Source organism: Chiloscyllium plagiosum, chromosome 5, assembly GCF_004010195.1.
Source record: "Chiloscyllium plagiosum isolate BGI_BamShark_2017 chromosome 5, ASM401019v2, whole genome shotgun sequence".
NCBI classification, from domain to species: domain Eukaryota; kingdom Metazoa; phylum Chordata; class Chondrichthyes; order Orectolobiformes; family Hemiscylliidae; genus Chiloscyllium; species Chiloscyllium plagiosum.
The window spans coordinates 18,181,197-18,195,676 of record NC_057714.1 but is presented as its reverse complement, the minus strand read 5'-3'; the positions used below and the strand labels follow the sequence as shown (position 1 = coordinate 18,195,676).

At 43.1% G+C, this 14,480-nt stretch overlaps 1 protein-coding gene across 1 annotated transcript in view; it reads right to left on the bottom strand.

Annotated features, from left to right (window-relative positions):
* Nucleotides 1-2,301: 2,301 nt before the first annotated feature.
* LOC122549736 (sodium-dependent dopamine transporter-like) overlaps nucleotides 2,302-14,480 on the bottom strand; it is a 101,573-nt gene continuing 89,394 nt past the window's right edge. The window contains exons 9-11 of the mRNA XM_043689660.1: nucleotides 11,696-11,824; nucleotides 11,330-11,429; nucleotides 2,302-2,671 (exon numbers count right to left, since the gene is read on the bottom strand). Coding sequence (XP_043545595.1) covers nucleotides 2,586-2,671; nucleotides 11,330-11,429; nucleotides 11,696-11,824 — 315 coding nt within the window. The 3' untranslated portion in view covers nucleotides 2,302-2,585. The remainder of the gene's footprint in view (nucleotides 2,672-11,329; nucleotides 11,430-11,695; nucleotides 11,825-14,480) is intronic.

The window sequence follows — 14,480 nt, the reverse complement described above, 5'->3', positions numbered from 1 at the left end:
ATGTTTCTTATTTGGAATGCAGAGAACAACAATTTGTATTTATATCCTCGACTTAAATAAGAACAATAACAGAGATATGAAAAAAGAGGTCACTAAATGGGCAGGGAAAATTCTTTGGATGAACAATGTTTAAACAGATATTTCATAATGCTCAGGAAAGATTTATTACTGGCAAAAGGAAGAACTTGATGTGAAGGATGAATCACAAGGTGGTCAAGGAGAGTATCTAATCACATAATAAAGCACAATAAAACAGTGAAAACTAGTGATAGGACAGAGAATCTGGATTTTTTTTAAAGAACTGATAGCAGACAACTAAAAAACTATTAGAGAGGGAGAAAATTGATTATGAAAGTAATCTGGCAAGCAATAAAAAACAAAACAGCTATAGCTTCTAGGTGTATATAAAAAGAAACAGGGCAGATCTTATATGGGTCTGAGCAACATGGCAAGATGTGTGGCAGAATCAAATCCCTGTGTGAATCAACGTCAGAGGCATCTTGCACCATGTTTTCTGCTTTTCACAGTGAGTGGCAAGTTTCTCACCAGGCAGTGATGAGTCGCCCGTTCAGGAGGATTATTGCTGGTGAAATGCCTTGTCAATGCTGCAACATATCTCTTTGGTATGCAGCTTCCCATCTTATCAAACTCGTCAAGAAAGCTAGATGTCAAGAAAACTTGACATCCAAACCAGAGTGGGTATCTGGCGGATTCAGTCTGATGTTTGCTTTGAATGACCTTCATGTTACTTCCAATAAAACTGCAGCCCAGGGAATGATCCATTGGCACCAGCTGCACAGACCCTTGGTTCACTGATACTGATGTCTGGCGTTGACAAACTCTCACAACCATTAGCACTTTTCCATTACAATGGCAGTGCACTCTAGTACTACAGGCAAATATTGTTAGTACACCAGCAATTGGCACTGAAAGGCTGCAGCAGAGACACTTACTCATTGGGACCCAGCTCAAGGATTGGACCAGACTGCATCTCAAGGCTGCTTGCCTCATCTCTTAGTGCCAACCTATCAACGTTTGCACCATCCCTACCTTGTCATACCTACTAGTGCAGTCACATAATCACACAGTTTGCCTTGCTGGTCAGCAATTCTTACTGTAAGCTGTGTAGACTTGGTGTACAGCAATATACTACATCAGTCTAACACCTGCACCATGAGCCAGAGACCTAAGTGGCAAATACTCTGCATGTGCTTCAACTAAATGTCTCAAAGTGTTAAGACAGTCATACACAGAAGCACCTGTCAGTAAGGGGGCCTCGGCAACAGTAAGTCAAGGGCAAACTCCCATAGTTATCCAGGGAATTAGCCACAGGCAGTCATTCATTCATAACGATCTTGGTCAGGGGGTCTGTACCGCTGCCATCCAAATAGTTGGTCATGGTCACCCCCATGGCTCTGCAGCAGACGGTGTGGCACTTGGGGTGGGGTGGAGATATAAAGTTGACATAACCTGGGAGATGTACAGTCAGCAATCAGCAATCTTGGCAATTCTCATTTGGCTTATCTATTTGGGTCACTCAAAGGGGTGAACCACAGTTAGTCTTTAGCTCCATCCTTATAGAAACATCGAGTTGGGGGCTGTCAAGATCAGCTATTGCTGTGGGAATGTGATTTAGTCTTGGGACAAGGCACAGCAGCTTGGGGGAAAGGTGGGGTGATGATTTTGAAAGGGGGGAAATGGCATCTGCAAGGTGTGATATAGTAAAGCATGGCTGGGAAGATAAAAGGAGCACACTGGCTTCAAGGGGTTATCAGTTAAAAAGCGTACCTGGGAATGGTTATCTCATATGCCAGGGGTAGGATGGGAAAGGTAGTTATTTCGGGCACATGTAGATATCTTGGATGGGGTTCTGTGAAGGTGGAAAGCCTGTGGGTTTGTAGGAAGGGCTGAGAGGAAGGGAATTTGGATGCTCAGGGGCACAGTAATATGGTCAAGGAGCACTCTCTTCTTCCATTGTGCTGGAAATTGAAAGTATGTAATGGGAAAGAAAATGGTTGTGAGCACACTCTGAGTAGGTGGGGTAGGCTACTCAATCTGTGAGGGAGGGCATTCACCAATGTTGTGGCTTTTAAAAGGGAAATTGCACACAGACCCAGGCACTGTACAGAAGAGAGCTGTCGGGTCCCCGTGCTCTGGCCATACTAACATATTGCGTCCCCCTCCCACCCCAATCTCAGTGTGGTGCACCTCCCTGCTAGAGATATTGTTCAGCAAGACACTGGACAGCTACACTTTTGGATGCAGAGGCTGCAAAATGAGAGGAATGTTGTACGAGGCGAACGAAAGGAGTCAGCATGACCAATGCCATATATACAAATAGATCCTCTTACTTCCAGATGATGCAGCAGGTTCTCAGCACTGACCTCTATGGAACTTTACCTGTGGCCATGAAACAATGCCAGAGAGAGCACTAACCAAAACTAAGGTGCAATCAGTGACATTTATATACAAGCACAAAATCAATTAAATGCATTGTTACCTGTGCCAAAAAAAAAGTACTTTCAATAAGTCTTTTCATTCCTCTTGCGCCCACTACTTTTCAGTGCACTCCCTGGTTTGAAAGCTCAGGTGGAGGGAGCCTGGTCTGCTGGAGAGACTGTTGGCCCTGGAGTTTTAGTTTCGTGACTCCAGGCTTGTTTATGTCTGTATGCTTTTTTTTTATAGATATTTTTATTAGAAATTTAACATTTTTACAAGTTTACAAAAATAAACAAAACTCTCAAATACAAAGATTGATATACAATTAAATCAAATACACAATAGCCAAAATTTAACAAAAGAAAAAAATACCGAAAAAGAAAAAAAAAACAAAACTCAACTATCTACTAATGTAACCTACAACTAACCAGAGTGTATATTTAAGTCTCTTACATGCTCGGAATGTGTTAACATCAGATGTACTAAAACCTGTATTCGTGCGGGATTACTCTCCTAAGGGGCGCCGGACCAGCCAGGTTTGTAATCTCAATTAAATAAAAGCCCTTGTTAGGATAGCCGAAATATCTGTATTTATGTAATTCAAAAAGGGCTGCCATATTTTATAAAATAATTCTGTCTTTCGGTGCACCATATTTGTAAGGAAGCCAAGGGGAGTACATTCCATAATTAGTCTGTGCCAATTTGAAAGTCCAAGGGGGCCCTCAGCCGCCTAGTTCACCAAAATATTTTTCCTTGCACAGGAAGAAAGAATAGAAAATAGTCTCTTCCCGTACGTGTCCAGGGTGGGAAAGTTCGAAAAGCCCAAGAGGAGAGATACGGGGTCCACTTTTATTTCCGTTCCTAAAATTTCTGTCAGGGTACTTGCTACTTTATTCCAATATCTACGGATCTTATGACAGGTCCATAGGCAATGTACAAGAGTGCCCACCTCTATTTTGCATTTGGGACACATTGGAGATGCTCCTGTCTTAAATTTTGCCAATCGAACCGGTGCTATATGGGCCCTATGAAGTATCTTCAGCTGGATAGCCTGGGTTCTGTTACAGATAGTAATTCTACTAGCGTTTTCCCAAATATCATTCCACGTTTCTATAGAGATTTCTAGTCCCAAATCCTGATCCCATGTTTTAAGCAGATTATCCATATCTCCCGCTACTTCATCATGTAGTAAATGATAAATAGGATTGACGGTAGATCTGGTCGTAGGACACTACATTCTCTCTCTGATTTATAAAGACTATCCAATAACGTTGTCTTCTTCTGTATATAGTCTCGAATTTGGAAGTATCGAAAGAGGTCTCTATTAGGTAATCCGAATTTCTGACACAGCTGTTCAAAAGACATCAGAACCCCATCCTTAAATAGGTCCCCTAGACATGAGATACCCCTGGATCTCCAGAGTTTAAAAGTGGCATCTGTAAACCCCGGTTGGAATCCCCATGCTCCCACTATCGGTGCATAGGGGGATGTTTTATGTGAATTACCCTCATTTTGCTGCATTATATTCCAAGCCTTAATTGTGTTTAGTATTATAGGGTTTTTACAGTGATTTGTAATGATTTTCCTCTTGTCTGAAAATAAAAGGTTAATAAGTGGGTATTTAACTTGAGAGGTCTCGATATCCAACCAGATTGATTGTGGATCAGACAAGACCCAATCAGCTATGTAACTTAATAGGGAATTTAACTGATATTTCCTAAAATCTGGGAAGTCCAATCCTCCCCTTGTCTGTGGAAGCTGTAGCTTCTTCAGCATAATGAGGGGCTGTCTATGATTCCAGATAAAGGAACCCAGCCAGCCATATAATTTACGTAGTGCTATCCTCGGCAGCATCACCGGAAGCATTCTCATAGGATATAGGAGACGGGGCAGGACATTCATTTTGATTAGTGCTATTCTACCCAACCAGGAAATTGGAAGGTCTCCCCATCGCTGGAGGTCCTGCCTTATCCTTTCCAGTAAATACACAAAATTAGCCTTATACAACTGACCAAATACTGGAGTAATAAAAATGCCTAAATATAAGAAGACCTCCAGGGACCAACGAAAGGGAAAAAGGCATCCGTCCACTAAGTGGGGTGTCATAGCAAGGCCACCCATTGGCATAGCCTCCGATTTTGAAAAATTAATTTTATAGCCTGAGAATGCGCTAAATGTATTAATAACTTGGATTAGGCAAGGTATGGACATCAGAGGATTACTGAGGAATAGAAGAACATCATCTGCATAAAGGATAATTTTATGTTACCTGTACCAATCCTCAGGAGCAGCTCATATAGCTTCTGCTAGTGGTTCAATTATTAGCGTAAATAACAATGGCGAGAGGGGACATCCCTGACAGCAGCCCCTACCCACACTGAAGCTATCCGAACCTAATCCATTGGTAACCACAACTGCTTTGGGATCACTATACAATGTTGAGACCCATTTGGTAAACACCTTTCCAACGCCAAACCTTTCCAATGTGTAAAACAAATATGACCATTCAACCCTATCAAATGCCTTTTCTGCGTCTAATGAAATTACTACTCCTGGTATCTTTCCCTGATGACAGGCTTGGATCATATTCAAAACCCTTCTAATATTATTGGATGATCTACGGCCCTTAATAAACCCCGTCTGATCCTCCTTTATAATATGTGGCAGTACCCTTTCTAGTCTCAGTGCTAAGGTTTTAGAAAGGATTTTAAAATCTACATTTAGCAAGGATATTGGTCTGTATGACGTACAATCTTCTGGATCCTTTCCTTTTTTTAAGGATAAGAAAGATATTTGCCTCTTTCAGCGAAGGCAGGAGACAGCCCTGACTATATGCATAGTTATACATGTCCATAAGTGGACCAGCCAATATTTCTGTAAATTCTTTATAGAATTCAGCTTGAAAACCATCTGGGCCCGGTGCCTTACTGCTCTGAAGTTGCCTAATTGCATCAAGTATTTCTTGGACTGTGAGAGGAGTATTTAGGACCGATACCTGTTCCGGAGTTAGGCCTGGAAAGGTCAAATTTTTAAAAAATTACTGCATCCTCCTAGTCCTATTTTCACAATCCTGCGATTTATATAACTCAGAATAAAATTCTATAAAGATCGCATTAATCTTTTTATGATCATGAGTCAAAATACCCGTACTTTCCTTGATAGACGTAATAGTCTGAGGGGCATTTTTTTTCTTTGCAAGAAATGCTCAGTATCTACCCGGTTTGTCGCCATATTCATATAACCTTTGTTTTGCAAATAATATTTCCCTCTTAGCCGTTTGAGTACGCGTAGTGTTTAGAGCTGCCCTAAGAGCCGTAATCCTTTGCAATTTAATAATAGAAGGTCTATCAGTGTATGCTGTTTCAGGTGCTTTTAAGCGAGCTTCAAGCAGACGCTGTTGTTCTCCCTTCAATTTCTTCTGGGTCGCTGAATAGGAGATGATCAAACCTCGCGTGTAAGCTTTGATGGTCTCCCACATCATTGATGAGTTGCTAGCCGTATCTGAATTAATTTCTAAAAAAGTTTTTAATTCTTGAGAGAAGTACTTTACAAATTTACTATCTTTCATCAGGAAGGGGTCCATACGTCAATGCCGAGGGGATGTCCCATTGTTCCTCGCCTGAGTTTCCATATATACAGCAGCGTGGTCGGAAATTGCTATACTATTTTAAAGGATGATATGGAATTTTAAAAAATCGAGGGGGCAAAAAACATATCAATTCTGGTATGACATTTATGTGGATTGGAGTAGAAAGAAAAATCTCTGCCCTGTGGATGAAGACATCTCCATACATCTACTAATCCTAATTCTTTGTTCAGATCCACCAATTGTCTAGATCTGGGAGATACTCCTGCAGTACTTTTGGGAATCCTATCTATTTCCGGATCCATAATACAATTAAAGTCTCCCCCTATAATTGTATGACGGGCACCAAAAGCCATCAATTTTGAAAAGGCTTCCATTATAAATTTAAAGGGGTGTGCCGGGGGTGCAGTATAAATTTAAAATCCCATATTCCTCTCCATTTATGAGGGCTTTAATCAAAATATATCGTCCAGATTCGTCTTTTATCTGCTTTAGGATTTTGAAAGGGAAATTCTTTCGAACAAGAACAACAACTCCCCTGCTTTTTGAGTTAAAAGAAGAAAAAAGGGTCTGATCAAATCCACCCTGTCGTAATTTCAAGTGTTCTCTATCCGACAGGTGTGTCTCCTGTAGGAGAGCTATATCAACTCTTTCTTTCTTAAGATTTGACAATATTTTCTTCCTTTTGACTGGCGAATTACTCCCCTTGACATTCCAGGTGCACCACTTAACCGACTGATCAACCATAATCATCTGGGCAAATCCGAGACCCCTCGGGAGGGGAAACCCTATCCAGAACATCCCGAGCGTAGAACATATAAAATTTACAAAAATAAAGGCTCTCTAATACACTCACAACAGTATAATAAAAAACTATTTCTAAATAAAAAAAATATAAAACGTATCTAAGTGGAGATTTTCCCCCTTGTTCCCAGGGGGTGTCACTTCCTCTCCAAAAGTCCATCATATCCTCTCCCAATCAATGCCCCACCCTTGACCCAGGCGCTCCTCAATAAAATGAGGAGAATTCAGATATAATACAAAGCCAGAGTTAACAGTGAGCACCCTACCCCCACCCATACCAACACCTGGATATATTTGGTAATGTTAATACCATATATAAACATATAACTATAAAATTACAACCTCAACAAATTAAAATTATATATACTAATACAAAATAACAAGGAAGAAACAACCCCGCTCCTAAAGACAGAGGTAAAATAGAATAAGATAACCACCTCCCCCCACCAACATTAACCAAACCCCCCACACACACATACATACACACACACACATATACATACATCCCACATATATACATAAAATAATGAAAGAAAACACCACCAAGGGGGAGGGTGGGGGGAGAGAAAATCAAATCCCTCTCCCCACTCCCCCATGATAATATTACACAGTAAGGTAAGAAAAAAGAAAAAAAAGGGGGGATATAAACCAAAGCGGGGGGAAAGGCAAACCAACATCCATTATCTCTTACAGTTTATCTAAGAGAGTCCAAGAATTCCTTAGCATTTTCTGGCGATCCGAAGTTATACACGGATCCTTCATGGTTAAAGTGTAACGTCACTGGGTAGCGTAAGGAGTATGAATATTTAAGTCCCTTAAACGCTTCTTCGCCTCGTCGAATGCCTTCCTCTTTCGGACCAGAACTGGGGAAAAGTCCTGGAATAACATGATCTTGGATCCTTTATAGATCATAGCTTGGGGGTCTTTTCCAACATTTCTAGAGGCTTCTAGGAGTATCTGCCTCTCCTTGTAGCTCTGCAGCCGGAACAGGACCGGGCGGGGGCGTTGGTTCGAGCCGGACCCGCGTATTGCGACCCGGTAGGCCCATTCTACCCTTACCTGGCCTGATCCAGCTTGCAGATTTAAAAGCTGTGGCAGCCACTGCTCCAGGAATGCTGTAAGCTGGCCTTCCTCTTCCCGTTTGGGAAGGCCCAGCAAACGAATATTTTTTCGACGACCTCGATTATCGAGGTCGTTAATGTAATTCTCTAAGGTACGGACTCGCTGTTCGAGAGTCCGGACCTGATCCACGGCTGATTGCGCTGTAGTTTCGGAGGTCGCGGCCTTTAGCTCTGCCCCTCCGACTCGGCGCTCGATTTCTTTAATGTCTCGGTCGTGCTTCTGCAGCGCGGCTGAGAGTGAGTCCCATCGACTTCGGGATTCTTCGATGAAAGCGTCGATCTTCGCATCCAATTTGGAGATCATTTCTACAAGGCTTGTCACCGTAGGTAAGTCCCCCGGGGCGGCTGTGGACGCTTCTGCTGCAGCTGGAGAGGGTGAGGGAGGGGTTCCTGCTTGCTGAGAGCTGCGGGCTCCCTTCCCTTTAGTCATTTTTACTAAAGATTAGATTGTTTAAATTTAATGTTAAACAACTAATTAAATTAAACAGTTATTATAAATGATTTGGTGAGTGTGGTGGGGGTGGGTGACCCACTTTACCCAAGTCTTGGGAGGAGCACCGTAGACTTAGACTTGCTGGGTCGCCGCCATCTTGGACCCCCCATGTCTGTATGCTTAAATGTGCCAAAGGTCTTCTTCAGAAGCTGACTGACCCTCTTTGGCTTCAACTTCCAAGGGTCAGAAGGGGAAAAGGAGGGTGAAGATGGAGGACTCAGCCACCTCTGGAGCATCCTAGGTGGTGAGGTCTGAGGGGGCTGTGTTATTCCTCCTCTGGCTAGGTGACTCCTTGCATCATCTTATCTCCTTTGAGAAAGGGGCAGCTGCGGTGTGTCAGGTTCCCTGACCACTTTTGTCATGTTTTGGTCTGTGAGGGTCAATGACCAGGATGATGGATGCAAGTGTATTTCTCCAGCACCCTCTGGGTGCTGGCCCGAATTTCCATATCAGCTGTCAACTTATCCATGGAGACAGACTGCTACAGTTTCTGGGCAGTTGCATCCAATATATCTATCGTTACTGTTCCTCTTTGTGCATGTGAAGTCAGTCCCTGACTATGGACACTACAGGGTCTTCTGTTGTCTTGGACTAATCAGGTGCCTGGTCTCTAAGCAGTCCTCTGAATGTCAGTGGCTGCTGCAGTGAAGTGTTCACCAGACCTCTTAAACTTTCAAACCCTAATGTTTTCACCAAGGTATCAATATATGGGTTGGTGGGGTGCAGGAGGAAAACTTGCTGATGCTTTCTCTGAGGCCTTTGAACTCTGACTTTTAGAAATTGACAGATTGGCTTCTGAGGGAGCTGTGGAGACCTGGAAAACATGAGAGAGTGCCACAGTAAGTGGTGAGAAGTGATGTGCAATGAATGAGAGCGAGCGTAGCAAAGAAATGAGCTGCAGTGGAACAAAGAATGGTACATTACTGCTGGGGGGGTCTCTGTGGCTCAGTTAGCTGGATGGTTGCCAATTTCTGTACCCGCTGAGGTTACCATGAAACTCTCCTTCTCAACCTCCCCTTGCCTGAGGCATGGTGACCCTCACGTTAAACCACCACCAATCATCTCTTTCTAATGATATCTCTCATGCAGCGCCCAAGAAATACAAAAAGCAGAAGAAAAATATCTATACAACATTTCCAAGAAAAATGGATACCAATAAACACAATCCACCGATTCCTCAGAAACAAATCCAAACAAGCAGACACAACCCATCAAAAATCATAGCCACATTACCTTTCATCAAAGACATATCAGAAATGACTTCCACACTACTCGGAACCCTTGGCATCATGGTAGCCCACAATCCTACCAACACACTTAAACAACAACTAATGAACCTAAAGGATCCATTAGATACTATCAATAAGTGTAATGTTATTTACAAGTTACCATGCAAGAACTGTAAAAAACCACAACATTGGACAAACTAGCAGGAAACTTGCAACCAGGCTATGTGAACACCAACTAGCCACCAAAAGACACAACCCACTATCACTAGTTTCTATACATACAGACAAAGAAGGACACCACTTTGACTGGGACAACAACACATCCTAGGACAGGCAAAGCAAAGACACACATGAAAATTCTTAGAGACATGGCATTTTAACCAGAACTCCATCAATAAACACATGGGTTTAGATCCTATTTACCTTCCCTTGAAAAAAAGAACCGGGAATGACATCACGCACTTGAAGAAACCAAGACCTATAAATAGAGAGGCGGGACGTACCACCAGCACTTCACGGAAGACTCTCACTGATGATGTTACCTAGCACAGTGACGAAACATCTGAAAACAAATCTTCCAGCTCAGCGAGCTAACTTACATACTGATCTCTCATGATTTGGTGAGACCATTATGACTTTTTTTTAGCTGGTTGAAGGAATGGGTGTCTTGGCACTTCTACAGCACGGATCCTGGTCTTCTGAGGGCAGCATACTTTCCACATAGGGGTGGGAACATAATGTCAGGCACCCCTCCTACTTTGCCCTGATATGGGCTATTTTCTTCTAGAATGAGAAAAAGGGTGGGATTGAGTGCAATGAAAGTTGATGGCATGGTTATTAGTGCTGGTGCAGGTGGTCAAAAGATGGTGAGTGTTCTGAGATAGTGAAAGACAATGCAGAGGCCATGCAGAGCTAGTGTTGTGTGGGTGTTTGGGGTGGGTGAGAGTGAGTGAGGGAAGGTGTTGCAGATAATAGTGAGAATGAGTAAGCACGAGCCTTGGTGGTAGCAGACATGAGGTGAATGTCAAGTAGCACAGAGAAGAATGTGGCACTTACCCTGGCACAATGGAGAAGGTTGCTGACCTAAGAATGGCACTGCTGGATGTTCCTTCATACCCTGGAGATGGCATGGACCCAGGTGACAAGCTCAGACCAGACTTCCAGCTTCCTCTGCCAGTCTTCCAGAAGGAGGATGTCCACCTTTGCTCCTGCCAGTATTTCTCAGACCCTACCAAAGAATCACGGTGACACCTTGCCTTTTTCTGACAACTACACAACCTATTCTTGAGTGAGCAGGGCAGCTTTGGAATGCCATTGCTTGTCTGGATGCACAGCAGCCTTTTGAAGATGGTACAGGTTTGTGGAAAGCCAGTCTTTTGGTGATATCCGCTGAGTGGGCCAACAGGGCCACCTTATGGAAAGTCCCTAAAATAGTTCTGCAATCTGCCCACGATATTTTTTTTAGTAAGTTACAAAACAAGAGGAATTTTGCTGAGTTTGAAGGGTTTTTATGCAGAGCTGTGTGTGTGACCATTGTTTGATTTTTCACCCAGCAATGTTTTGTCAGACTCTTATTATCAAAAAATAGACTCAGTCACAAAACATTCAGCTGTGCAGTTAGAGAAAAAGTTGTTTGTCCAAGTCAGGATTGACTTACCATAAAACCAGGAGACACCAACGGTTTCTATAAGTACTCCAAACAATATGGATGTCTCTGCTGAGAACTTGTCAAGTAAAGTAAACACATAGATGCCACCCTAGAAACAAAAAACATTCCAAGAATCGTGACTGCAGAACATTTAATGGAATGAGCAATATTGCTAAGACTAAAAGAAATTCTAACATTGATCAGTTGATTCTTGGCTCACTGTCACAAAATAAAGTTTAGGGCTATAACAAATCTGCCTCTTTATTCTAATACTTTCAGAGTCAACTTTTTTCCTAAGCAATGGGTGGTTTGTTTCCCATCAAAAAACTCCAACAAACTCTTGTTTAAAATATGACTCTTGTCAAAGTGACCTACATTAGTTACACAGAAGAGAGACACCAGAAAGGTAATTGTAATGATGAGCAGTGTAAAGATCTCCCTGTGGTTACGCAGCGGTTTGAATTCATCAATCAGTCCTGTAATGACTGATTCCATGCCACCCATCTGTAGGAACAAGAGGAGCAAGTATTAGCAAATGTTAGATAACATAATATACAGCATTTTCCATTCACCCCAGTGATTGTTATATCTATTTTGATACAGCCGAAGGTGCACTATGTCCACTATTGGATTCCTTTCCAAATCTGTAAACTTATCAAATACATAGATGAGGCCCTGATGTAGGACAAAATTGGATTAACGGTTCTATTCAATAGAGATTAACATATTAAACTCCCTTTAGTTTCTTAGGGAAAGGTCAATCACCAGGCCATGATGGAAGTTTGAAAATCAGCTTCAGATCAGAATTCATAACCTGAAGCTAAATTATAAGCTATGCAATGCATCAGGGAGGGAGAAAATTACAGGCAGTTCTTCCGGAATGCTATACCTGTAGTTGCATTCCTGTGCAATCCCATGCTGTAAAAAAGAAATCGTGCTGTACAAATAATATTTAAAGTGTTGGTGATGCAATCGCACTATAGCCAAAACATTTTAAAAGTTTGCGCTTTAGTAATAGAAACATAGAAAAAATAGAGCGCAGTACAGGCCCTTTGGCCCTCGATGTTGCGCCGATCCAAGCCGACCTAACCTACACTAGCCCACTATCCTCCATATGCCTATCCAATACCCGTTTAAATGCCCATAAAGAGGGAGAGTCCACCACTGCTACTGGCAGGGCATTCCATGAACTCACGACTCACTGAGTAAAGAATCTACCCCTAACATCTGTCCTATACCTACCACCCCTGAATTTAAAGCTATGTCCCCTCGTAATAGCTGACTCCATACGTGGAAAAAGGTTCTCATGGTCAACCCTATCTAAACCCCTAATCATGTGGTTCACCTCTATCAAGTCACCCGTAAACCTTCTTTTCTCCAATGAAAACAGCCCCAAGTGCCTCAGCCTTTCCTCATACGATCTTCCTACCATACCAGGCATCACCCTGGTAAACCTCCTCATTAGCCCAGTACCCCATCTTTTTGTTACTCTTACCAAAGTGAATCACCTCTCACTTACCTACACTGAACTCCATTTGCCACCATTCTGCCCAGCTCTGCAGCTTATCTATATCCCGCTGTAACCTGACACATCCTTCCTCACTCTTTGAACAAGCTCCACATATCAATTGCGCCCTTCCCTTGAAGCCTACTTTTCCAAGCCACGCATCCTAAGTCGCGCCTCACCGCATCATAATTTCCCTGCCCCCAGCTATAACTCTTGCCCTGCAGTGCACACTTAACCCTCTCCATCACTAGAGTAAAAGTCACCGAATTGTGGTCACTGTCCCCAAAGTGCTCACCTACCTCCAATTCTAACACCTGGCCTGGTTCGTTACCCAGAACCAAATCCAGTATGGCCTCACCTCTTGTTGGCCTGTCAACATATTGGACAAACACCGACCCATCTAACGAACTCGAGCTATAGCTTTCCCAGTCAATATCTGGAAAGTTAAAGTCTCCCATAACAACCACCCTATTACTTTCACTCTTCTCCTGAATCATCCTCGCAATCCTTGCGTCCCCTATCGTCAATCACATTATAGCAGATTTGCATTGATGAAACATGCATTACAGCAGAACCACCTGTATTTGGATCTTTCTGGTGCGCAGGAGCGGGAGCCTCAGTCTTTGCAACAGTGTAACAAATCTGAGATTGTTCCAATTTGTTTGACAGCAGGATGGGTTAGCAAACTGACAATAACATTCTGCTACAGGAAGCTATTCAAGTGGAAGGAACAACAAGGAATGTAGTAGTATTAGGGGATAGTATAATAAAGGTAAATTATACCATTCTGCACAGCAAATGAGTCCAGATGTCTGTGTTGCCTGCCAGGTGCTAGGATTCAGGGCATCTGCTCAGGGTTGTAGAGGAACTTGAAGTGTGAGGGGGAGAATCCAGTAGGAACCAATGATATTGGTGGGAGAAAGAAGGAAATTCTGCACAGTCAGTATGATGAACTAGGCAGCAAATTAAGCAGGAGAAACTCAATCTTTTAGCTGAACACATGCAAATTGTCTGGGAGCAATACAGATTAGAGAGCTGAAAGAGGGATTCAAAGACTAGTTGGGTTCTGATTCATAGGATATAGAGTCATAGAGTCATTCAGCACAGAAACAGACTCTTCAGTCTAAACAATCCACGCCAACCATAATTCCAAATTAAACTAGTCCCATCTCCTGTGCTTGGCCCATATACCTTCAAATACTTTTTATTCCTGTACTAATCCAAATGTGAATTTGTGGCGGATATGAAAGTATCCCTTGGGGCCTTGGAGGGAAGTAAGGGGGGAGTTGCGGGCGCAAGTTTTGCATTTCTTGCGGTTGCAGGGGAAGGTGCTGGGCGTGGAGGTTGGGTTGGTGGGGGGTGTGGACCTGACGAGTAGCCAAACTACTACCGCGCCTCCCTTGTCTGCTGGTTTGATAGTGAGGTTGGGGTTGGAACGGAGGGAGTGGAGGGCTGCACCTTCCGAGGGTGAGAGGTTGGAGTGGGTGAGAGGGGTGGAGAAGTTGAGGCGGTTAATGTCGTGGCGGCAGTTGGCTATGAAGAGATCGAGGGCAGGTAAGAGGCCAGCACGGGGTGTCCAGGTGGATGGGGTGTGTTGGAGGCGGGAGAAGGGGTCGTCAGAGGGTGGGCGAGAGTCTTGGTTGAAGAAGTAGG